Here is a 26,637-nt window from a genome sequence, read left to right on the forward strand (position 1 = left end):
GGATGTTAGGAAGGAAAACGGGACAGTTGAGGAGAGACAAAGGCCTTGCTGGGCAGGGATGAAACGGGGACTCAGAATGATGCAGTTAGGATGGGCCTTGGGTCTCTGTGAGTACTTAAGAGAGAAAAAGGAGGCTGTTGATTTATGCCTGGGTTTCTCTGCAAGTCTTCCTTGTGTTTAAGGGCGTGGCTCCTCTTGCAACTTGGACATCTGTTCCTTTCACGTGACATTTCATAAAAGCCTTAACATCTGGGCAAGATAAACTTCCTCAGGTACCTGCTCAACTTTTCACTTGTCACACTCACTTCCCCAGCAAGTCCCCTTGCCCTCTGCCTTAGAATAGCCACTTTCTAGCCACTCTTTGTTCTAGCCCCAGCCCCACCTCCTGCTCCAGCCCCAGTGAAAATCTCCCCCCAAGTGCACCCTCCTCCCAGTGCCAGCCTTTGCCAAAGCCCATTTCTTCAGCACATCCAGAAGTTTCTTGCCTGGGGCTCCACTCCGCAGGTAGATGAGGGCAACGCCTTGAACCCAGGGGAAAATGTCTTATTTCGATTCGGGATACAGACCAAAAACAAAACAACAAAACAAAACCTGCCTTGTAAGCACTATTCACACTCAGCTTCCTCAGCCCGATCCTAGTCCTCTTCACATTCCTCCGGACAACCAGAAAGAGGGTGGCTGATGGTAGTGTGCTTTCCTGGAGCGCTTCCCTCTATCTGGTAGACCTTTAGGCCGCATATTTTACAGAAATGTTATTTTTCTGGTTCCGCTCCCAATCTCCCCTCCCCCAGGAAGGCTGCCTTCTGGGAGGAATGCTTTAAGCACTGTTTTTGCCTTTTCTAATCTGAAGTTTTGTTCCTTGCCTTCAGTCTAAATCACATGTAGCAAAACGACGACATAGTCGCCAGTTTGGGTTTGAGGGAAAAGAAGGAACAGAAAATAGTCCACGTAAACAATAAAGAAGCCACTGAAGGCCCTCGATGCAGCAAACCCCAAATGATGTCTTTGCAGGGCGCCCCCAAAATCCCTACTATAATTGACTGGTTTGTTTGAGGTTTTGTGACCATGTGCTTTTTGCCATGTTGTATGGCTTTGACACAAGAAGATGCGGACATACGATGATCACATCCCGACCTTTCCCGATGCTTAGCTCACTGGACTTTTTCAAGGCAGAGAAAATAAAGCAACTACTCTCCTCTTGTCTCAGTGATTGTAATTCGCCCCACCTTCCAGCGACCTGCCACAGAGTCCTTCTTACGCTATAGACATCTGGGAATTCCAAACGTGCCTCAAACTCCAATTACACACCTTCTTCAAAGGATGCGTGCTTTGATTGCAAAGAACATTAAGTGGGCCTTGAAACAAAAGAGAATGTAGAAATGCATACGTTACCCGGTTTTTACAAGGTCTGTCTTGCTGCCCACTAAACACAGAAAATGAATCCTTCTGTTTGTATTTTCCATGTTCAGTTTCCAAAGATGAGTCGGAGAAATAGTGCAGTTGTCACTACTAAGAATAAGGAAGAAGTTCTTCCATTGTGCAGGAGCGCTTTCCTTCCACTTTCACTGGAGCTGGGGGTGGGGCACTCCTTATGACACATTAGCAGAGATTTCTGGAAAAGTGGCCCCTGGGGATTCCCTTCCCGACCCCCAGTTTGTCACTAATGCGGGCCTGTCTTTGGAAATTTGAGGTTGGGCCGTTGCCTGTGTCTGTAGCTGCTTCGCGGTGCTACCGCTGACACTTGGCTCAGCAGACCCCTAGCAGCGGCCAGAGGCCCAGATCAGTGGGTCTGTGCCATCCACAGAGAGCAGCGAGGTTGACACTCTCTCCACAGTACGGGTCCGGACTGCCACCCACGCAGGGAAACCTCGGTCGGTGCTCCTCTGGTGCACCCTACGAAGGTGAGACCCTGCTCCCTACGGAGTTCTGTTTGGGTTTCCGTGGCGTTTGTTCCCCCAGCAGGTTTGTTTGTTTTTCTTCAAATTACAGATGCAGGGAAAACCGCCTGACATCATGAGAGCGGGACAAACGCTCACTTTGAAGGATTCCTGGGCAGGACTTCAAGTGAAATCATATGCCTGAGAAGAACTTGATACTGGTCTAGAGAAAATAACTAGTTCTGACTTTGCCAAACCGTGGAATGTGCAAAATGCTCTACTTTTTTGTGAGAGGCCAAGTGTCCCTTAAAAAGCTCCCTTATGAATATAAGCTCAAAGACCCCAGGGGCAGGAAGTTTGCTCCAATCTTGACTGTGGGAAGAAAGGACACAGGTTGTGTGAGTTTCTATTTGAGGTTATTTTATTAATGTGTCGCACATTGGGTAAGGGCTCTGCAATGGTGCCTGGATTATCTGTGCGCTGCTGAAGGAGCACATAGATGCACGGAACCCAGAAATGTGTGCATGAGCACACTTACTGCTATTATCAAAGGCTTATCAATTAGAGGAAGTTAAAAACAAGACAAATCAACTATCTTCACAGTAAAAACAAATCCAATTCTTCAGATGGAAGACCATTTAACACAATTCTTCCTAGCCAAAGCATTGTGGTTGGGGGACAAAGACAGGAGTCCAGAGACATTGCATGATAAGATTTAGCGCCTCCTCAATAAAGGGTAATCTATTCAAATTGTACTTTCAACAAAGGTAACTAAAATAAAATGCTAGAATAAGATGAGAATAGTGAACAAACAGGTCCTTTCTACCATGAAGAGTGGAGCATTTTATATTGCATTGGTGGACGTGTGATTGTAGACATAACCTGCAAGCTGGACATTACATTCTAGGTAACAATTCCCAGCACAAAGTCGCCTCACTTAAATAAAACTATGAGCTCTTTAAAAAGTTTTTCTATGAAAATCTAGGGGAAAATATTATTTCATTTTCCTATTACTGGGTGTCAATATGGTGACTGCCTTCCCCCAGTTTCCTTTCATAAAAAAACAAAACAAAACAAAAAACAAAAACAAAACAAAAGTGGAGAGAAAGAAGCAAATGCAAAGCCACTCTTTTCGGAAGCGTCTCCCCTATATACCCAGAGTTAGGATAGCATTTACCTTCTCTGCCATGATGTGACTTCCATCCTGGTGTACTTCAAACATCTGAAACATCAACCGTCAGACCAGGCTAGTGAACATGGAAGTTCCCCCCAAAACATCTGGAAAATGGACATGATGGGATGACCTATGCAAGAGAGTCGCCATCTTGGTCTTCTCCCTCCTGCTTTTGGGGCACTGTCTTTACATTCTATCTTATACACTTGCAGTCCATAATCACCACATAGATACACCACACAGAATCACCTTTTCTTTTCACTATAAGGTAAATGATAACCAAAATTTAAAAAACAGAAGAGAAAAAAATAAAAACCAGTTACTCCCCATGCTTTCACTAATATTTTAATCTAAATCAACACTACAGGCTCCTTATTATAAAATGTGTCTAAAATATTCACAATACTTAATTCATAATGTTGTCATGTCCGCTTTTGGTACTGTTTTGTGAAGAGGGAAGTAAATGCAATTTATTTGGAGATATTAGCTTATTTGAATTATTGTGTGAATGAGGAACCACAATAATTTCCAGCTTGAAAACACCATTATTTAAATATGACTATTAAACTGATGAAAATTTAAAGACTAAACTTTGAAAATCACTATTTTAGTCATAAAAAATGCTTTTGTCCCAGAAATATCCCGAATGAAATAAAAATCAAGTGCCATCTGCCCAGGTTTTACAGAGCTTCAGGAGTGTGTGTGTGTGTGTGTGTGTGTGTGTGTGTGTGTGTGTGTGTGTGCGTGCGCACATAGTACTGACTGAAGACTGAAACTCTGTGGCATTTAACAATTGTAATTGTTCCAGCACTTACCAAGGGCACCTACAATTTAGGTATTTATTTTTATTGCACAGCTGTGTATTAGGTGTGTATCAAGAGCATGTTTCCCTTTCCCTTGGGGATAACATTAATATAGCAAACCCTTTTCCTTTTTAATCAGCAAAGCACTGGGCATCATTCATTCACTAAAGAGGTAAACAAATCACACAGCAATCTTCCTCTCAATTAGGTTTTTTCTACACATTTCAAGTACAATGCATATAATGTATGTATTGTTTGCATTAACACACTAGCCTTTCAGTGAAATACAACTTTTTAGGAATCTTCATGGAAATAAAGGGAAGGGCAAAAATGCATAGTAACTGTTTCATATTGCTCATTTGAATAATTTAGTTCCCACTCTAAGTAAGAGGTAAGCAACAGTAAATCTGCTCAATCCAGCCTAAGAGGTGGAGAGGCAGCAAGCCCCGCTGAACACCAAGCTGTAATAATAATAGAGCTGTCCTTTAAATAGCATGGCTGTCTCTGTCAGTAGCTGGTTTATTTGAGGTTTCCCTTCTTTGTTTATATTAGTGCCCCCACTCCCTCCCTGATATCCCTAGAGTTAAACAAACAAGTATTTACCACCAGAAACCTAATTCTGAGTTTTAAAGTATAGACCAAACTTTAAAGTTCTTAAAATTTTTCAATCATATTTATTTATTGCAGAAAAATAATATACAAAAGATATTTACAAAACAGTCATAAAAATATGAATGCATTTAGACACCGGATCTATTTGCATTTTACCATGGGTCATCAATAAATAAATAGAATGTTGTCTTTTGTATTTTATGTTTTCTTTTCCTTCAGAGGAAGTTCTGTGTGTTTTTTTTTTTTTAAAGGAATTCACTGACTATGGTTTTGTAGGCCAGTTTGATCCCACTGTTTTTATTTCTACAGGTGTTGTTAAAATTCCTCTGATTGTTACCATTTTAAAATGGAGAAAGTCCACAATGATGCCTTTCCCCTCAGTGGCTGATTGGCACGACCTCTTGAGAATGCATACATGTATGAAAAAAAATAAAACATTCTTCGTCGGGGGGGGGGCACAAACAATGGTTCGGACTTCTATCAGAATGCAGAGGTATGAGGGTAGTGCCGCTGCCTCTCTGGGAATCTCGGTCCACCGGCCTGTCTGGCTTTCTCTTTTAAAAGTGTGCCCCACGCCCCGATTCTTTTGAATTTGGGCTCTGCTCTTCTAATTTCCAAGAAAATCTTTGTCATATAGATTTATTTTTAGTTATCCAGCTCCAGAGTTCTCTAGACTGTCCATTTTCTCCTTCTCTGGAAACAATGACATCTGCAAAAACCCAGAAGGGGAAAGTTGGTTATTGTGTACGTCTGTGGCTGTTTCCTCAGACCACTAAGCCCTGTTATCACTACCAGCGAGAATTTTCGCTGAACAACCTGGAAGGATTTCAGCCCAAGGGCAAGAGGAAGTGGGTGGGCGGAAAGGAGGGGGTGGAATTTGGAAACATTTGTTTTAAGAAGAAGGGAATTTTAAAGACGAAAGAAAGGGGGAGGGCTAGCTCTGGGCACAAGGCCCTTACTCTTGACTTTCTCGGTCTTGTGTCACGCACACTCCCGCACACGCTCACCCCTCTCAAGGGCACGCTCGGTCTCCCGACGCGGACCTGTTCCCGGGGTGGGGACCGAACCCTGCCAGAGACACGCGCGGGACCAGGTGGCGATCGATGCCTGGCTAGGTGGAGGGCAGCGAGGAGAGTGGGGACAACCCAGCGCGGCGGCGGGCGAGGTGGCCAGGGAGCTCAGGCCTGGCCCGAGCGACCCTGGAGTCGGTCCTTACCTAGGTCTCCGGCCTGCCGAGGGGGTGGGGAGCTCCGCCTGCTAGTGGGACGCAGACATGGACCAGGCCCCCTCCATCCTCCAGACCGAGAAGGCATAGCTGAGTCGCTCGTGGGCTACATAGCTGCAGCTTGCCATCTTGGAGTCCAGCTCGTCGCTCTGCAGGACCTGGTACAGGAAGTCGATGTACCTGGCCGCCAGTTTGAGGGTCTGAATCTTGCTCAGCTTGTCCGAGGGCAGCGTGGGGATGATCTTGCGCAGCGCGGCGAACGCCTCGTTCAGCGACTGCGTGCGCTGGCGCTCCCGCACGTTGGCCATGACCCGCTGCGTCTGCAGCTCCTCGTACGACTGCGGGCTCCCGCCCCCGCTGCTGCTGCCGCCGCCGCCCGCACCGCCGCCTCCTCCTCCTCCTCCGCCGCCGCCGCAGACTTCTTGCCGCGCTTGCCCTGGGCCGGGCTGCCCGGCTCGTCGCCGCCTCCGACGCCACCGCCAGGAGCCCCCGCCGGGCCCCGCGCCGCCGCGCGCTGCGTCGACTGCTGCGCCGCTTGCGAGCCCCGCGTTTGCCGCTCGCCGGCTGCTGCCGGTCCGGCTCCTCCTCGCTGTTGCTCAGGCTGTCGTCGGCCGGCGAGACTGGCGAGCTGGACACGTCCTGCATCATCGCGCGGGCGGCGCCGTGCGGCCTCGCGGAGCCGGGAGCGGGGAAGAGCAGAGGAGAGGGGCGCCTTAGCCCGCCAGCTTCCCCGCGCTCGGCGCCGGCCCGGGCGGTGCGGCCCGGAGGACGCAGGGAGGAGGGATGGGGGGGACCTCCGCGGGGAGGGCGCTGGAGGCGGGGAGGGAGGCGGACGGGGGAGGGGACGGTGTGGAGGGCCCCGAGGTCCAAAAAGAAGGCGCCCGACGGCCGCACGCGCGCCCTGCTCGGCCTGGCGCAGCCGGTGCCGGCGCTGGCGAGCCCGCGAGGTGTCTGGGAGTTGGGCGCGGGCTGCGGGCTTGGCGGCTCTTATACCTCCGTGCGGGCGGAAAGTTTGGGGGCAGCGGTGTCATTGGCCTGACGTGGGGAGGAGGGACTTTTCCAAGTTTTATAGGAATGTTTCCGCTTTCCAGCCCCCCTCCCCCGGCCCGCCTCCCCTTCCTCGGGGTCTAACAATTCGTCCTCCTAACCATTCAAAACCGACCTGGCCCGGGCGGCCGGCCCCTGTGCCCGCCCCCCCCCTCATGCTTTCCCCCCACGCTCTCCCCCCTCCGCTCTGAGGCGGACGCGGGGCAATTTCCTTCCGCGCCCTAGCGCGGGCCTAGCGCCCCCACCCCCGCACCCGAGCGCAGCACTGAGAACCGAGTGCTGCCCCCACCCCACCCCACCCCACCCCACCCCTGCCCTAAGCGGGGAAGTGGCTGTGACAGCAGCAGCGGCAGGCGGCTTCGAGGCTGTGAGTGATGTCTCATCCCTCCCGGGAGTCCTCGGGACCCTTTGGGGATGTCTGGGGCCCAGGCTGAGTGACAAGAAAAGTGTCAACCACCGAGCCCATCCAATGGTCAGGTAGAGGAAAGCCCTACTCCCAAGGGATTCACCGCGGCTGCCAGGCCCTGAGGTCGAGGGAGGTTCTGAAGACGTGGCCACACCGCGGGGGCTGTGGATCTGTGCCCTGGCCTGCCTTCTCACCCCTCCCGGAGAAACAGCTGGGCTCCCCTTTCCTGCTAAGGCGGCGACCCAATCTAAAGTTTCCCTGCTCTCAAAAGACTGCGCCTCCGAAGGTGCTGGAAGGAGGCTGAAGTTCATTCTTCCACAGAGGCAAGCCTCATTCTTAGGAAGGGAATAAGGCAAGGGAAGGGCGTAGCAGCCTTCTTGTTGGCCCCAACCCCCTACATTGGAGCCCAAGGTGGAAGACCCCGTGACCCTTGCATCGCCTTTATTCCCTAATTAGGCCCTGAGTTGTAACCTGGGGTAGTCGGTGTAGATAATTTTAAGGTGTGTGTGTGGGGGGGTGCAGATGGGCGAGGTAACTCAGTATGATTTCCAGGGCCGCCTGGTCCGAGTGCCCCATCTCAGGTTGTCTTCCTAGCAGGTTGCATGAATGGTTATGCTCTCAGTGCCTCAGATGCATTCTTATCATTCAGCCAGGTTTGGTGATGCAAGTATTTCTACCTAATGCCGATAAAACCTAAGAGCTCCGAAGAGGATTCTCGCAAACTGGAAGCTGAGAGGTTGATGAGCAAGAAGGGGAGCTCTATTGGAGAGAAGCCTGTAGGGCTTTAAGGACTAGGGCTTAGGAGGTCGGTTCAATGTGACCTCTTACTCAAAAATGCCATTCTGGGTCCTAAGGCGGTAAGTAGCTAGAGTTCAGAGGCAGAGTTTACAAGCACAGAGATGAGAGCCTCGAGCTGCTGCTGCTGACTATCTGAGGTCCTAGCCCAGGCTCCCAGTCCCCACTCCCCGGGTCAATCCCCTGGGGGAAATGCTAGCTCAGCAAGTGCCCCTTTTGGCTTAGGACCAAAGGTCGCGGCCACCAACTTCCTGAGAAGCTGGAGGCTGAAGCCCCTTCGCTTCAGGGCAGGCCACGTGGCTGCGTCCTGCTGAAGCTGAGCTTCACTCTCAGCTGGGTCGCGGAAACAGTGCAGTGTGGAATGCCTGGGGCTGGTCCTGGGGCTCAGCCTTTGTGGGGAGATCATCCCCCATCGGAGACCAGTAAACATGGCAATGCTTTCGTCATTGTAGAGAGCTCCTGGGTTTGCCTTTCCCCGCTTTTACAGATGTCCGGAGACAATGACCACATCGTGCCAACTGGACTGCCCCGCCCGCTGCTGCCGTATTTTAAAATGACAGCCTGGCTGAAAACCAGATTCTACTTGACCTCCACTTAATTTTAATAGCTCGTAGCCAATTCTTCTCAAAATAAAGCCACTCCTGCACTCTTGTATTTGCATCTTCCACCGTCAAGAATTTATCTCTTGGAAACCAAACATGGGAGAAACTTTACCAAGCGTCCTGTTTTCTAAATATTCGAATTGCAGAGTATCCCGCAATTATCTTTTAGAAGGTGACTGTGGAAATCTCTAGACATATCCATTTTTAGCTGACTTGAGTTCCCCCTTTCAACCTCAAAAAATTATTTTTCCTTTAGCTGAGAATTAAATATAATAAAAAAGAACGAATGATAGGAACCTTTTATTCCTTTGGAGGCAAGGCTAAGGAAGATAGGGAGGAGGGAGACGAAGTGGGAGGCTTATTTCGGAACGGAAATGTTGAGAGAAAGGAAAGAGTCAGGTGTGGAGAAACAGTTCACCTCTCTGCCTAGCCAGGATCATTAGCAAGTGCACCTTTCTCAACCCTTCCAATCCGCAAGTCAGCCCTGGGCTGCTCTGTGTTGGACCTCCCACCCCCACCCCTGGGGGCTTAGGCAAAGCTCTTGAGCCAGAGTGTTTAGAAGGACGTTTGAAATGAATGACCTAGTCAGAGCCATCTCTGACTTGGGATCTTGTGAGCAGGGTCACAAGGAATCATTCTAGTTGTGAGTAGAAATTTCTCTTGAACTCATTCGGAGGTGCCCAGCATGGAAGTACTTGTTAAATTGGGCTGGGATTTACTAACTGAGCCAAAGGTGGTATCTTTCAAGGAGAATCAACTCAGATAATCTGTGTGTGCAAAGGGTGACAACCTTTTGTATCTGTTGGGTACAGTTTCTTTCACGTTTTACTTACTGACTGTCCTGTAGTTGCTGAATAAAGCTGAGTCCTCTATTTGCACACAAGTCTGAAACAATGCTGAATATCTCATCGATGTGACAGTGATTGTGATTTACACAGTGTTTTAGCTTGACATATTTTCAAACCGTGGTTTTGGTCTTTTATGTAAAAACAGTTTTACATATCCCCTTTAAGGTGATGTCAATGTGACATCAGCTGGGGCCTTGGAAATGATGGGTTAATTAGGATCTAACTCACTTTGTCTACCTCAGAAACAGGCAAGATCCCCCAAAACGTTCATTGAAAACAACAAATGCCTTTTGCACTTGGAGATTTCACAAGAGCTTTGCTCTCAGCCTGCAAACTTGGCATGTTAACAGTTATTCCTGAGAAGTGCTTATTAAAAGGAAGAGAAAAAAAACTAGAAAAGGACAGAAAACTCATACTGGGCACACACTGCATCTCTGTAATTATCCTTACACTTTCATTGTGCACTGGCATTTTTTTTTAAGTCAGTTACAAATACTTAGGGATCTTAGATGAGGTTGAGCATCTTAGATTTCATCTTGTTTTGGATATTGTACAGGAATTTCCCAGTTTGGTATTTCAAAGAGATAATTTTATTACAATGTAATAAAACTCTACATCAGCACCAGTGACTTGAATCACTCTTGGTTTGCAGACAGCCTTGGTGATTTTTGAGCATCTTTGTCCAACTGGTGACATTCTAATTCACGAATCTAATTGATTCTACTTTTATCTTTCTAAATTTCTCTATAACATGGAACTAAAGTTATACAATTTGGAAATTTCAATCCGGAAGTACAGAGGAAAAATATAAAAAGCATAAGAAACCGAAGGACTCCTCAAATGAGCAAATAAAAATGGAAATCGGTGTTAATCATTAGAATATCTGAGATTTCATTTGATATGAGGATGGGATTAAGACTTGTATAACCTGGCAAGACATAGAGTCCTACATTTTCCCTTTGATTTGATTTTATTCTTCTGAGGCTTATAGTAAGTGCAGCTTGGAAAGTTGGTATGGAATGTCACTGCTGGTTGACCTGATTAAATCCATACTCCCTAACTCCTTAGTTATTTTCAAGTTGCTCTGATAAGTGAAGAAAACCCCCTATGAAATGCAAAACTCCTGGGGACGTCTTACCACGATGCCAGTCCTGCTGTATACTATTTACGTGTCTTAAGCCATCTGAAGCACAGCTATTTAAGCAGCAATCAGACAATTTATGCTTTTTTTTTTCAACTTAGTTTTCCTTTTTGGTTACCCACAACTTTTACCTATCTTCTCCTTGGACTTCCCCCACCAACACATGGCTTTTCCTGAACGCTTAAATCCCATTCACATTATTGGATTTGGTTCTTCCTGAAGAAAACATGTTGTTTTTGCCAGTGACCACAAGAGGACACAATTTCCCAGCAACTTTGCCTAAAGTTTACAGAAGGAAGAATAACACCATAGCAAAATAAGCAATCAATGAATGCCATTTTAGAGATGTCTAGTTATTCGGTGTCACTTTTCTTTATTTTTACAAGCATAAAAAAAAGTTAATCTTCAACCTTTAGGTGTTTTATCTATTCTCCCCTTATTGTGAAACTTGAAGGAAATCAAACATTTATGGCAAATATGAAAACTTTAGTGTTATTGTTAAGGAAAAATGTTTATATTCGACAGAATTTGTGCAAAAGCCTTGATGACCTCTATTTTTAGAGTAATGTTTAATAACCAAAAAGTTTTAAGACTCACATGAGCATTTCAAAATTCTAAGCTGGGTGTGTTGGTTGGTGTATGCTTAAAATCCGAATACTTTCAAGGTGAAGATGGAAGGATTGGTTAGAGGTGAAGGCCAGTCTGGGCTATGTGGTGCATACCAGGCCAGCCACTGAACTGTAGTGAGACACTGTCTCAACAAGATTTTCCCTTGAGTGAATTTGCAATGTCTTCACATAGGAAGGTACATTAAAACTGTTTTTATAACTTGTTAAATATGTTTGAATGCAGGTGTTAAATACAATTATTTTACAGTCTTTGGTAAACTTGTTCCTTTTCTTATTTCCTTCCTTCTCTGGAAATGACCTGAGACCAGATATCTATATAGATATAGACACATATCTATAATAATTCCTATACTCCCGAAATGGAGACAAGAGGGTTGTAAGTTTAAAGATACCTTGGGAGAACAAAGGGAACCCAAGGTATTTTTTAATTTTTTAAATTTAAACTCTTTAATTCCTACTCATATTTACATATCCATCATCTCCCATTCCCTCGCCTTCCCATCCTTTCAAGTTCCCCACCACCTCCCCAACCCATCCCCAACTCATCCACAGGGATATTGAGGCCCTCCACCAGGGATCTTCAAGTCTGTCATATCATTTGGGAGAAGGTCTAGGCCCTTCTTGCTGCATGTTGGCTGCAATAGTATCCCTCTACAGGGAATGGCTCCCAATGTCCATTTGTGCTCTAGGGTTAAAGACTGGCTCCTCTGTTAGAGGTCCTATAGACTGTCTTGGCCTCCTAGCTGGCACCCACATTCAGAGCACTTGGTTTGGTCCAATGCTGTTTCCCCAGCTTTATGACTAGGGTCTCCATACTTTCACTAGGTCAGGTCAACTGTTTGCAGATTTCTCCTTTGTTCATCCCTCCTCCCTCTCCACAACTGGATTCCAGGAGTATGGTTCAGTGCTTAGCTGTGGGTGTCTGTTTCTGCTTCAAACACTGCTTGGATTCTTAGTTGGGGACATCCATGTGGATCCCCTAACATTTCCTCTGTGTCAGACCTCTCTCCATACCTGTACTGTCTCCCTCTATCAAGGCATCTCCATTCTTGTCCTCCTGTATTCCTCCCCTGTTTCAGTCTTCTTATTTTCCTTCCTCCCCCTTCCCCTTCTTCCCTTTCCACTTCCTGTGTGTTGGTGTGTTTCCATGACATCAGGGCTGGAGAATCCTGAGTCACTCACTGTTAAACTCTTACTTTGTGTTTGTGTTTTCCTACAGATACATACCTCATAATATTACTGATTCTCTGCTCTAAGTACTGAGCAATGGAACAAAGACCTAGAAAAAGAAAAAAAAAGAGAAGAGGAAAGCCAATCAGAAAAACAAAGAAATTCAGACAGATGGTGCAGAATCTGGAAAGAGAAGCTAGAATGACAGGTAAGGCAAAGGAAGAAGAAAGAAAAAGACTGAAGCTTCCATGTGGAAGGCGAGTGCAAAATTCCCAAGTAACAAGGAAGGAATCGATGCACTGATACAGTGAAACACCAGCAGTATTTAAGTAGATTTGTATTTGTTCAAATGTATAATTTCAAGTATTTTCCCAGCCTTTGGTAGAGACATTTACTTAAGTAAAAATCCAATCATTGTTGAAGACATAATAAGAAAGTAAAAGCTGGGCATTGGTGGCATACACCTTTAATCCCAGCTCTTGGGAGGCAGAGGCAGGTGGATCTCTGTGAGTTTGAGGCCTGCTTGGTCTCCAGAGTGAGTGCCAGGGTAGGCTCCAAAGCTACACAGAGAAACCCTGTCTCAACGCCCCCCCCCAGAAGAAAGTAAAGACAGGTTGAAAGGCTATGGAACTTATTGATATTCTTCATTTACTGGGTATGGTTTCTCCTATATTAGAATGAACATGGTAATATGTTGTCATTACTGGATCTCAAGCCACATTTATTTTGAGGGAATGCTGATGTCATTACTTCATTGAAAATTCTGTTAACTGTGATATAATTTCAGAATGAGCATAGCAGTTGCTTAGACCCCTAGGCCCTTGGTTATTTTCTGTTGGACCTGCACTACAGGAGCAAAGCTGGATGTTTCTTCTGTAGTGAATGCAGTTCAATATCTTCACCTTCCCAGACAGAGCCTCAGTAGATGAGGCTTGCTCTCATTCAGTCTGCTGGAGAACATCAGACACTGTCAGGTCCTGGCTCTCTTAAAGGTATATCCTAGACTCGAATTCTGTTTCTAGCTGCAGTGTTGGTTCCTCTGCAGCTGTTGATGACTCTAATTATATTAGGTGCTCTTAGAAGATTTAATCCGTAATGTCAAGCAAATCACAGAAGGATGGAAAACAAAATGTGATTCATGTAAATGAGGAAGTAAAGAAGTTCTGATAGATCTTTGCAAAGAGTGCTGAGAAAGATCCCGGAGCCCAGACTGAGAGGGTAAGGATGATTCGTGCATTTGGGGATTTCCTTAATGCACTGGCAGCCGCCTTAGGAAGGCTTTCCCAGAAAGGTGAAGAAAATCTCAGAGGTCAAAGTGACATACAAAAGTTGTGACACGGGACCTATTGAGTCAATTTGAAATGTTCTGCATGAAGGGGGGATCTCCAGCACTGTTGCTGGGTATTCTAGGGTAGGCTGTGGGCAGGAAGGACTACATGAGTATGTGGGTGGCTTTCCCCCTTTCTTTTCTTTATCAGCCTTTCCTACTGAGTGTGTGCTTGAGAGGTCCAAAGTGAAGGATAAGCAAGGATGAGGTGTGACTAGAGCTGACATGCAGCTGCTCTACAGAGACAAGGCAGGTGCACTTTTGTCTACAGCTGGGCCTTGGCACAGCTGGACAAGGCTCTGCTTTTACATTTCTTACTTAGGCCTGGAGTCAAGTTAGACAGACTGGGTGCCACTATCAGAGGGCCTATTTGTGACCCTGTGCTTAAGCAATTTCCTCATCAATAACGATTTGTCATTGAGCTTATGGTTATTTGATGCCCCTTGGTCTTCCTCTCGCTTCTTACTTTGTGTACCCACAGCTGTTGCAAAATTGTATAAAAGACCCAGGGACTGATACTGGGGTACAAGCTTCAAGATGAAGACCAGAAAAGCAAAGAGGCTGGTCACTAGATCTTACTCTACCTCAGTCTGGAAGTCAATCCTGGCTCCACCAAACCTTAGACTGCTGCCTCTCCTTGTGGCTGGAGAAAGCTGAGATTTCAATGTCTTCCTATCCTCAATGTGTCTGGATAATGTATAACTGATACTATCACCACGCCAAGCATTTTTCACATTTCAATGTGAATGCTAGAGTGGCAAATACCAGTACCATGTTAATAAGTTGCCAATGATCTATTTAAAATGGGCCATAGGGAGGAACCACCATCTGCCTCAATTCAAATTGCTTCATTGCCTATATTACTCATGTCTGGCACAAAATTTTAAGCCCAACTGGCTTCAAGCAGTGTCCACAACTAGAAGAAAGCTCATTGTCATTAGTTTGGAAAATGCTCTCAGGTTCCAGACGTGAAAAAGTCATAGAGTTAGAAACAGGCAGAGAGTTTTTCTAAAAAAAAATCATTACAATACTTTCTATTCAGACAAGGTATTTAGGAAATCTTTCGACTGAAATCAGCATTTCTCAAATCATTCAATTGCTTTCTTTCTATGAGATGATATGTTGAATGGTATCTCATTACTCCCAAACTCAGTTCATATCCATCAGAAGCCTATATGCACGTGACCCTGCTTTGTATCTATTCATCCTTCAAAACTAAAGAGTGGCTGAATGTCTTTCAGGAAGACTACAATGTTTGTTTATTATCCTATTTATAAGTATCAATTTCTGCTGAAGAAGACACACAGGATGAGACATAAGATTGGATACAGAAACAAGTAGCTTCAAGAGCATCTTAAACAGTGGGAGCTGTGTATGGTGACATATTATTTATGATTTATTAAAGCTTGCCTGAGGATTCAGAAAGCAAAGTCATCCTCAAGCTATAGAGATCAAGCAGTGATGATACACACCAGCAGCCAGAAGCTAGAAGGTACAAACATTTGATCCTAGGACTCAGATTAGAGGTAGCCAGATCTCTGTGAGTCTTAGGCCACCCAGATCTACACAAGATTGATCCAGCCCTAAAGAGAAACAACTCACACAAAGATGATCTCAGCACCTGAGATATCACATACCTTTAATCCCAGCACTAGATGGGTATAAAACATAAGAGCTGGCAGATCTCTGTGAGTTTGAGACCAGCCTGGTCTACAAGAGCCAGTTCTAGGAAACCCTCCAAAGCCACAGAGAAACCCTGTCTTGAAACCCCCCAAAAAGAAAGCTTGCAGTTCTAGGCATCAGTGTTTCTGCTATTTCTCCAAGTGTCTCCACATCATTGGTCTGTCCAGGCCTTGCAACATTTTTTACTCAATATGACTGAAGTGGCTTGGTTCTGCTACGAAATTCATTCTAAACAGAGGGCAGTGAGATAGTGAGCAAATAGGAACTCAGTGGTCTTGTCTCAGTGTTTATTGGAAGATATTAGAGTTCTCAGATGTCCCTATCGAATACAGATTATGCTTTGATTTCACTATCAGATATGAACTCAGAGCAAAGCACTAGTTAGCAGTCTCCTTCCCTATAATGAGCCTGTTTAAATGTGGTTATGCTTAGAGTATTCATCTCCCCATGGACTAGGAATCATATACAGTGTAGAATGGGAAAACAAGATATCCACGATGATGAAAAGTAGTCTCCATGGAAATTTAACTTCTATTCATGGAAGCATTTGCTTCCCAATTCTATGACTTTAGATTCGAAAGCATCCCTTATTCGAAGTCTGAAGTGACTCAGTAAATACATCTGACCATGCTCACTCACTTTGTTTAAGTCATTAATAAGTCAGTACCATATTTTGTGTTATAGCACTAGAAAGATACCACAGAGGCAACTATTGTGGAGGAGAAAAAGAACTACAACAAAGTTTGAACAGTCTATCAATCTACCACTTTATGTTCTTTTCAGAGAAGAAGATAACGTCATTGATTGTGGGCTAGGAAAGGAAGGACATCTTTCAACTGTGAAGTTGAAACAAAACAAAACAAACAAACAACCTTATACTATGCACAATAAAAAGTAGTAAAAGTTGGAATTAAATCCCAAGTGAAGTGTCCTCTTCTAAATGGCTTTGGTGGTTAGAATAAGAGAGTAGTCCTTTAAGCCCTTAAACACCAATTTTGCAATGACACTGATACTGACAAAGGAAGCAGACCATGTCTGTGACACCCATGAGCATCTTCTTGTGAGAACAAAGATCCAGGTTAAGAGGCCATTGTTACAATCTAGGTGAGAAATGGTTCTGACTTGAACTTGAGTGGCAGTTGGTGGAATTGGAGTTTTTCCAAATGTGGTTAGATTCTCTGTGTATTTTGAAGTCAGAGCCAACAGTATCCACCAAAGATAAACCGTGTCAGGGAGAAGAATCAAAGGCAACTCAAAAGTTTTGATCTGAGCAATAGAAATGGGGAGCTGGCAATCACTGAGATGGAGAACGTTGTGGATGGAACACATTTCAGGGAGACGTTTCAATTTCAGATATGTTAAATTTGAGTTGTCAGCTAGAAATCCAAGTGGGATTGTTGGGCAGGCAGTTGGATATGTGAGTCTGAAGTTTGTGAGAGAGGTCTGGACTAGAGAGAAAATTTGGAATTCATTAGCATAGAAATAGCATTTTAAGCTATGCAACTGGAAGAGTATCATGGGAGTGACTGTTCTGAAGAAAAGATGAGGTTTAAAAATACTAGAATACTCTGATACTACCATGGAAAATATAAAGCAGAAGAGAGTCATAGGAATTCATAAAGAGATTAGAATTTTTAGCTGGATAGTGCTCAAGAATTAGAGAAAATTCACTTTTCTAAGAACAAGTGAGAACAAATTTAGAAATAATAATAATAAAAGATTTAATATGAAAAGTTATTCACAGTTAGAGAACTACAATAGCATTCATGAATTAGAACACTATACCATATCCTGGGTCAAAATGGTGAAAACATATCCATAGCCATAAATGTTCCCAGAATACCATTAAAGATTAATTAATCTAAAGGTATCTAGATAAATAAAATTATCTACAAAAATGAAAATCAAGCAGCTTAGGTGTTCTCTGAGCAAATGCTAAATGTGTGTTGTATTCCAGTGTTGTACCCCAGCCAAGATTACACAATACTGCATCAGTAACAAGTGTGAAAGAAAAAACTTTTAAAAAATCAATATTTTTCGATCATTGGGAAAAATGCTTCCAAGGACCGTGGCAAGCAGTCAAACAAACAAAGATAGAAATTAAATTCTAACCAAGTGTTAAAACAGACATTAAATGCAAACGAAACACAACATTTTTGGAAAGAAGATCTTATAAAATATTTACCTATAATTGTGTACTTAACTCCTTCAGGCTGAGGAAGGAACAGGAAGATATGTATTTAAAGTAAGGTTAATAAAGAAAGAAAACATGCAGAAAGACTTAGAAGATTTAGCAGCAAAATATGCACAAATTGTCACATTATCATATATATTTTGTGGTGGTAAATCAGATATTGACCCTAAGAAGTCTTATAGAAAATATGAGAAAATATATAGTGATATTTATATTCCTAATCATTGGTGAGATTTATTTCCATATGATTAGATTCTGTTCTTAAAATATCCTAAGAGGTCAGTAACAAAACTTTTAGACGTGATAAGGAGCTTTAGTGATCAAAATAACAAACTCCAATAACTTTTCTCTATACCAATAAGGGTCATATATAGTTAAAATTTAGATTGTGTGTGGTTGTACCTTTAATCCCAGCACTTGGGAGGTAAATGTAGGCAGACCACTGTGATTTGGGGGCTAGCTTCATCAGCATAGCATGTTGCCAGTCAGTTCCAGCTATACAGAAAGACTCTGTGTCAAGAAACCAAAAAAAAAAAAATCCACCTTTTGGGATGGAGAGAGAGAGAGTTCCTAAGTTAAAAGTACTTTCTGCTTCTGCAGAAGGCCTAGGTTTGAGTCCCAGGACCTGCACTGTGGCTCACAATACCAGTTCCATGAGATCTGATACACTCTTAAGACGTCGTAGGGCCCCTGATCACATGTGATATACATATATACACACAGTGCACATACATACACATCAAATAACTAAATATTTGGAACTGGAGAGATGGTTAAACAGTGAAGAGCCCTTGTTCCTCTTCTACAGGACATGGGATGGATTTCTTGCACCCAAGTAATTACAGTAACAACACATCCGATGGCTTTTTCTGAATTTCATGTGGACCAGATATGTATATGATAACTAGACATATATGCAGGCAAAACATAGAAACACTTAAAATAGAAATGATTTTTTTAAATGGAAAAAAATCATGAAAACAATCCTATTCTCATATTGTCAAAAGAGAAGGACAGACAAACCCAACCGAGCGGGTGAGAGACCCACATGAAGAACACTAAGGAAAGAAAGAGAAAGCTCTAGAAGATGGATTTTCTAGAAGTAAAACTGTGAAAATAACTGTACTGCCAAAAGCAGTTTCAGATCAATTCCTACTAAGTTCCCAATGGCATAGATAATAGAAATAGAAAACAAACCCTAAAGTCCTTACAGAAATATAACAGATGCTGAATAGCTAGAGCATTCCCAAAGAAAAAGAGCAATGTTTCAAGCACCCTAATACCTCATATCAAATATACTACTGAGGTAGACACTGGCTGCAACACAAAAATACATGGATTGTCCAGGTGTTGGTGGCTCATGCCTTTAATCCCAGCACTTGGGAGGCAGAGGCAGGCGGATCTCTGTGAGTTCGAGGTCAGCATGGTCTCCAGAGCGAGTGCCATGATAGGCTCCAAAGCCACACAGAGAAACCCTGTCTCAAAAAACAACAAAAAAAATTACACGGATTAAGGGAATATAGCAGATCCATGCAGCTACTGCCATCTGATTCTCAACAAAGAGGCTAAGAGCATACTCTGGAAAAAGGACAGCCTCGTTAACAGATGTGCAAGTAAGACTGGAAATCCACACATGGAGGAATGAAACCAAATCCCCATCTCTTCCATCGTGTGAAAATGAATTCCAAACAAGTCAAAGACTTTCGTGTAAGACCTGAAACTTTCCAACCACTGGAGGGAAACAGGGAAAATACTTGAAGGTCTAGACGTAGGCAATGACATTGTGAACAGGACTCCAGTAGCTAAGCAAATAGTAGCAGGAATGAACAAGTGAGATTGTATGAAATTACAAAGATTTTGCACAGCAAAGGAACCAAGCGGAGCAGTGATTCAGTCTGCAGAATGGGAGTGAATTGTTGATAGCTATACACTGACAGGGAACTCATATCCAGATGGTGTGCAATCTAAGCAACAAAAACCAAAATAACAATATACAATTCATAAATAGAGAAACAAACTAGAAACAATTCAAAAGAATATGTGAAAAGGGATCTTTTAAATAGGAATGTGATTTAGGGCCATTATGGAAAACAACTTAGTCATCAGGGAAGCAATAATCAAAACTATGCTGAGATTCTGTGTTACACAGATCAACATTTCTGTCATAGGGAAAACAAAAACAAAACAAAAGGCACTAGCAAGGACACGGGAAGGCAGACACCATGCCTACACACACACTTTCTGATTATCTAAGGGGATTACACACCAAGAATGTGAGAAACTATTGGGCAAAACATGACATATAAGTTTGGGTGGATTTCACTAAACACAGTTCCACTGCAGAAAGTAAAGTTAAGACAGACAACAGCACAGATACTCTGTCATGCTTTATATTTCAAATTAATTTGATTTCACCTTCAAAATTACTCTTGAAAGTGCTATTGAGGCCATTGGGAGAAAACATCTTCTGTACTTCTTTAATGAAAATGTAAATATGGTTCTTCTATGGAAATCAGAATGTCGGTGCCCCCAACACTACTCCAATGCAACTGGCATATGATTCAGTGATATCATGTCTGGATATATTATATAAAAGTTTATCACACCACGAAGACAACGTACATATCCAGGTTTCTTACAAACACCATTTATTGTAGTGAGGATATAGGGTTTACCTAGGTGCCAACAGTGAGTACAGAAAACAAAATGCAGCATAGGGACAATGGAGTATTATTCACATGAAAATAATCCAAGTATATTATTGTCAGGGACAATTAATAGAAATTATTGGGTAAAGTGAAATTAGCTAGATCCATAAAGATAAATACTCCATGTCTTCTGTCATAGGGAGAATCTAGATTTTTTTTAAGGCATGAAGTTTGAAGAAGGATTATTTGAGAAGAGGAAAGCGACCAGTGAGAGTGGGGCAAGGGGAAAAGAGAGAAAAATAGGGTGAAAAAATTATGTACCCTAAATACATGTAGGAAAATATGGTCAAGAAAGCCATGCTTTCCCCAATATATGCTAATACTTTGTGCTAGAAACAAAAGGGAAAGAGGAATCATGGTATTTATAAGGAAACACACAAACATGGGTACACACATTCACATAGTCACAAGCACACATGCTGTCCAGAGGAAGACCAGCTATTACTGGTGTGTGAATTGAAAGGGTTTTTCTCCTTAGGCTCATGAGGAAAGAAACACCAAATATCTGAGCAACAGCTATAACTTGACAAAATATATATTACATTATTTTACAGTTGGTCTTTTTGAAAACATACTTTCATTTACATAGGTTTAAGATATGATTTCCTGAAAATCATTTCATGAAAGAAAATTTTCACTCTGCTGGTATGGATAAACATCTAAAACAATATATATTCTAATGATCTTCAGAAAATACATTTTTAAGCTAAGAAATCTAAAGTTGTTGAGAAGGGTATTGAGATTCTTATAATCTGAAACTTGATCATAAAATATGATCAGTTAGGATGTAAGTGAAGTGATATTCTCTCAAGAGAATCACTAAGTCCTTGAAAACCTTAAATGGAAAATATACTCAGCTAGAATGCTTTCCTGCCCCAATTGGAGACAAGGAGTAATGTTAGTCACCATCAGTGACAGTTCAACAGTAGTAACCTGAATCCCTGTTGCCAAGGAGAGAAGAGTCACTACATACATGATTTAAGTGTGTTAAACTTATCACTATTTTATATCATTAGATAGTTGTCCCCCTCTGAATAATCAGAATAGTGCTTTGTGAGGTAAACCTTGGGTACAGAAATGAACTGAGGTGTGCAGCAAACTGGAGAGGGGAAAGGCCATTGCAAGTAACACTTTCCTTGTGCCAATTTCTTTTTATTATTATTATTATTATTATTATTATTATTATTATTATTATTAGTTCAAATTAGGAACAAACTTGTTTCACATATTAATCCCTTCTGCCTCTTCCTCCCTTAGTCCCACCACTCCTCCCCACCCCCAACCTCCACCCCCCCACCCCCCCCTCCCGATCAATTTCCCCCAGCTGGATGCATAAATTAATCATCTGTGGGATTTGCTATAGTAATGGAGAGGTGACATCAGTCACCATTTCTTCAGGTTCAGTTCACTCAAAAGAGTGAACTGGTACTGGTATGGGTTGATAACTAGCAGTCTTAACTACTAAACCTGGCAACAGGCCCTTTGTTTAATGAGCTCTGAAGCTAGGATTTAGTCCTTTGCCTCTGCTCACAATCTGCATGTTAAATAGCTATGGGACCATTTTATTGAATCTATTATTGTTGGTTTTTCTGCCTGTCTAAGTTGATAAGCATTTAAGGTAATGCAGAATTTATATTTTAACTGTATTTCTTCTATCCTCATAACTCAAATGAATAATTATCCAACATCTCCTATTCAGCATTTACAGAAATCATTTAAATGTATAGCCCTTACTCTACTTAGAGCTCCTCATAAGCCAAGATTCTTAACCAAACTAGAATACTGTTGAGAGCAGAGCCAAGTCTACAGTAACCATCCAATAAATATTTGATAGATGTTTATTAAATTGGTAATGAAAGTTAGCACAAGAATTGGATGCTGAACAGAGCAAGAAAACTCAATGTGATCCAGCCCAATTTAAATGTAAACTGAGCTTGCCTTATTGCTCCTTTTCATTCTCTCTCACCATGACATTTATGTGTTTGTTTAGTTTGGGGCTGGCTACCCATAAGAATGACCATGAACATTTGACTTGAGAAAGGGGAGTCAGGAAATTGTTCACCTTCTTGATCATTTTGTCAACCCCTAGTCCCCAAAGGAGACATTTATGTAGCCCAATAAGTTCCCTATGCTGAGCTACAGTAGATCTTCATGTTTTCTTTCTGTATAATTTCTGCAGAAAGCATTCAATTTGCATGCCTTTTATAGGAGGAAATAATCCTGGAAAAAAACTTCTAATTTTATGCATTCACATGTGAAATGCAGTGGACTCAAATGGCAATGTCTCCATTAAATACAAGAGAAAAAGAACATATTTTTAGGAAAAAGAAGATGGAATGGGAGCAGGGATAAAAATCATAAATTTATATGAATTTTTATATTGTTACATGTAACCACCTATACTATGAATAATAAAAATGAATAGACCTACAATATTCCAATTACTAATGATACAGGGGTATTAATAGAAGAAATTACAACTAAATTGTAGCAGTTTGATCAGGATAATAAGGGAATGTTAATTTATGAAAGACTGAAGTGCTTTAAAGAATATTCACAGAGCCAGTGGTATAACAATGCCATACTTTAGGGTGATAAAGAAAATGCTATAAATCACATGTTTCTTGGAATTATTCCAATGGTTGTATGTTTGTTAAGAGAACTTCTATTTCCAAGTTAAATGCCATAAATCTGAGAATTATATTCATTTTTGTCACTTGATTCATTTGCTCAAAAATTAATTATGACCCCTGTGAAAGGTTTCCCTTCTTTGGACTCAGCATTCTTGTCAGTCTCGGGGATTTCCATTGTCCATCCATATCATTCTCCTTCCCAGGGATCTTAGCACCTCTGGATTTGGTATACTGGGTGGTGACATATAATTTAGCAAGAATTTATAGTAAAAGCATTGTACATGGCCATAAACCAGTGCTTTAGCTCACAAATTGTGTTCTGTTTTTGTTGAGATGACAAAGCAAACATCTTTATAAGAATTTTCCTTGTTTCCACCTCTAACAGTGGAGCCAGTCTTCAACCCTAGAGCACAAGTGGACTCTGGGAGCCCATTCCCTATAGAGGGATACTATTGCAGCCCAGATACACGAAGCAGGGCCTGGCCCTCCCCCAAACGATATGACAGACATTGAAGGTCCCTGGTGGAGGGCCTCACTATCCCTGGGGAGGAGTTGGAGATGGGTTGTGGGGGGTTGGTGGGGACATGGGAGGATGGGAGGTTGAGGGAAAGGGGGGAATGGATATGTAAATATGAGTAGTAATTAAAGAATTTAAATTAAAAACAAAGAAGAAAAAAAGAATTTTCCTTGATTTCATATTAAGTTTCACCTAGAGAATTCATCCCAACCTGAATTTAATTATGTTCAAGAACAGGATAATAAAGCGAAGGTGAGAAAATCCTCAAGTCTGCTGTACATGTGGTTTCTTCACATGACAGAAGCATGTCCTCAAGTCTGCTGTGCCTGTGGTTTCTTCACATGACGGAAGCATGTCCTCAAGTCTGCTATACGTGTGGTTTCTTCACATGACAGAAGCATGTCCTCAAGTCTGTTGTGTGTGTGGTTTCTTCACATGACAGAAGCATGCCCTCAAGTCTGTTGTGTGTGTGGTTTCTTCACATGACGGAAGCATGTCCTCAAGTCTGCTGTGCCTGTGGTTTCTTCACATGACGGAAGCATGCCCTCAAGTCTGTTGTGTGTGTGGTTTCTTCACATGACGGAAGCATGTCCTCAAGTCTGCTGTGCCTGTGGTTTCTTCACATGACGGAAGCATGTCCTCAAGTCTGCTATACGTGTGGTTTCTTCACATGACGGAAGCATGTCCTCAAGTCTGTTGTGCGTGTGGTTTCTTCACATGACGGAAGCATGTCCTCAAGTCTGCTGTGCCTGTGGTTTCTTCACATGACGGAAGCATGTCCTCAAGTCTGCTGTGCCTGTGGTTTCTTCACATGACGGAAGCATGTCCTCAAGTCTGCTGTGCCTGTGGTTTCTTCACATGACAGAAGCATGTCCTCAAGTCTGTTGTGCCTGTGGTTTCTTCACATGATGGAAGTATGCATTTGAAAACAGAATCTGGGATCACTGCTCAAATCCATGTCTTGTTACCTATCATGGACATTCTTTTAGGGAAAGGGTATAATTGTGACTCATTGTCAGTATTAATAATGTGCTCAACATTATATATATATTCATTTTTTATAAAGGAATCTACTTTCCTTCAAAAAAAGAAAGAAAAGGAAAGAAAAGTACCAAGAGCAGCAGGACAGAGGTTTTGAGACCCAATATAATGGTAGCAGGGTAGGCCTGGGTTTAAGCACAGGGTGAGAACTGAACAAAGGGTGATTTACTCCCCTCTGCCTCCCATGCTTCAAGCACCATGACTGTGGTAAGTATCTGAAATTGTGTCTTCAGCTGAATAAAGGCTCCATTATGCTTAATTATGAAAGCAGGGACTTTATTGAGATGCAACACTGAAAGTCCAAAGCATGCATCTCTCTCTCTCTCTCTCTCTCTCTCTCTCTCTCTCTCTCTCTCTCTCTCTCTCTCTCAGCTTTTAAGGCAATATCACAATTTACATTCAAAAGTTATTTTTCTCACTGTGTGAACATGAAGCAATACTAGTGTAGCAAGGGAAACATGATATACATTATATATTTTATAAAATAGAATCAAACATTCTCTTTGAAAGATGATATAAAGGAACTGATAGCAGCTTTACAAAGGAGCCTTTGCCTTGGACTCATGATTGTACTTCAGCCAGGCCTTCTGAACAATGACTCCAACATCATCTTTGTAAGGATTAGGTGCAATCCTCTCTGTCCACTGCATGAACATGGAGCCTTTGTCAAGGCTGCTTCTAGAGAAAGAGACAATCCTCTAAAAGTCTGACTTCACAACTTCTTAAACTCTTTTTAACTGGATAGAGGTTGTTTGCTTATTTGTGATGTAAAAATGTTAATATCCTTCTCAGTACATCTGGGAGATTTCAATGCCATAACTCTGACTTTAGAACCTAGAGTTGTTCAGTGACATGATTGCTATCCCCTGCCTTGGGGGATCTGTCTATGCACTGTGCATCAGGGGAAGCTGCTGTAAGTACACAGCAATGCCGTGTGTGGAAATAGAGGCATACAATCACCCAATGAAGCAACCTTGGCTGTACTGCTGTCTTTTTCTAAGTTCTTCCTTATTTATTTACTTATTTATTTATTATAATATTGGGATTAGAATCACGGTCTCATGTATGGTAGATAAGTACTCTACCACTGAGTTATATTCATAGTCCTACATTATTTTTCAGTTTGCCCTTTGTGATTCTGTTAATCAATAATGGAAAACAATGGAGTCTCATGGAGAACAATGAGGAAATAGCATTTTTCCTGTGATCTTTTCAAAGTTCTTCTAAATGCTTACAATCTCTATAAGTGTTTAGCTTTATAATTGATGGAAAACCAACAAAGAATTATAAATACTATGTGACTTTCATTTATCAATGGACAGGTTTTGTTTTGTTGAAATTAGCTCTCTTGGGGTTAATATAACTATATTTTAGGCATTAATTTCACTCAAGTGGTTCACGATTAGACTTTTGGTTTCTATGGAGACTTTTGCCCTAACTGGTGTATATAACTGCTTCCTCACCTTTTCATTTCCTGAAGTAGCACCAAGTACAGTATCTAAATTTTGACTAATATAAATCAAAGCACATGCCTTTCCTTTCAGTAAAGTCCACCATTTCAACACATGTGCAGGATTTTTCTTTTTAATGCATTAGACATCTGTTACTGCTAATGGGGATAAAATGTCACGTGTTAAAAACAATAAAACTTATTAAAAGCAGTGCACATTTTAAATATTTATAAATTACATTAGAAATGTGTGGGGCTTTGGTATATGGCAAAGTTCAAAAGATGAATATGCAAACTACATGAAAGTAAATATGCTTGTAAAAATGATTATGAATATATACAGCAATGGGGGCTTATATTTTCAGATACTAGCATATCTTTTCTAAAAAAATATTGAGTGTTACCCACTTTTCAATAGCTGTTTCTGATTCCCACTCACTGTAGTTTCTTTGGGTCTAATAGGAACCAAACCTGGAGGACTGTTTAAAAATACAGTTTCAATTGAAATGGTAAGTACATTCTTGACTAATAAATGACTCAACTTAAGCATGAACTATTTAGAGCTCTCTCTCTCTCTCTCTCTCTCTCTCTCTCTCTCTCTCTCTCTATCTCTGTGTGTGTGTGTGTGTCTATAATAGTGGGTAAACTCAGCTATATTTTAAAAGGAACTCCCCTCACATTGTAGCTAAAATTTTTATTTCAATATCATTGGTACTAAAGGACATATTGATAAGAGCTTATTCTTTAAAAAATGA

General features: G+C 42.2%; 1 protein-coding gene and 1 long non-coding RNA gene across 2 annotated transcripts; one reads left to right on the forward strand and one right to left on the reverse strand.

Moving 5' to 3' along the window:
• Positions 1-4,508: 4,508 nt before the first annotated feature.
• Twist1 (twist family bHLH transcription factor 1) lies at positions 4,509-6,489 on the reverse strand. Its single transcript, XM_027419774.2, is given in 4 exon segments — positions 4,509-5,175; positions 5,683-6,106; positions 6,109-6,201; positions 6,204-6,489. Coding segments are annotated over 3 exon segments (612 nt in total). The 5' UTR covers positions 6,340-6,489; the 3' UTR covers positions 4,509-5,175; positions 5,683-5,723.
• A 5,892-nt stretch (positions 6,490-12,381) lies between these two features.
• On the forward strand, positions 12,382-16,993 carry LOC118238885. Its single transcript, XR_004770277.1, has 3 exons — positions 12,382-13,321; positions 13,400-15,148; positions 16,123-16,993. It is a non-coding gene; the product is annotated as an uncharacterized LOC118238885 (long non-coding RNA).
• Positions 16,994-26,637: the final 9,644 nt, after the last annotated feature.

The sequence above is a fragment of the Cricetulus griseus genome, chromosome 5 (genome assembly GCF_003668045.3).
Source record: "Cricetulus griseus strain 17A/GY chromosome 5, alternate assembly CriGri-PICRH-1.0, whole genome shotgun sequence".
NCBI lineage: Eukaryota > Metazoa > Chordata > Mammalia > Rodentia > Cricetidae > Cricetulus > Cricetulus griseus.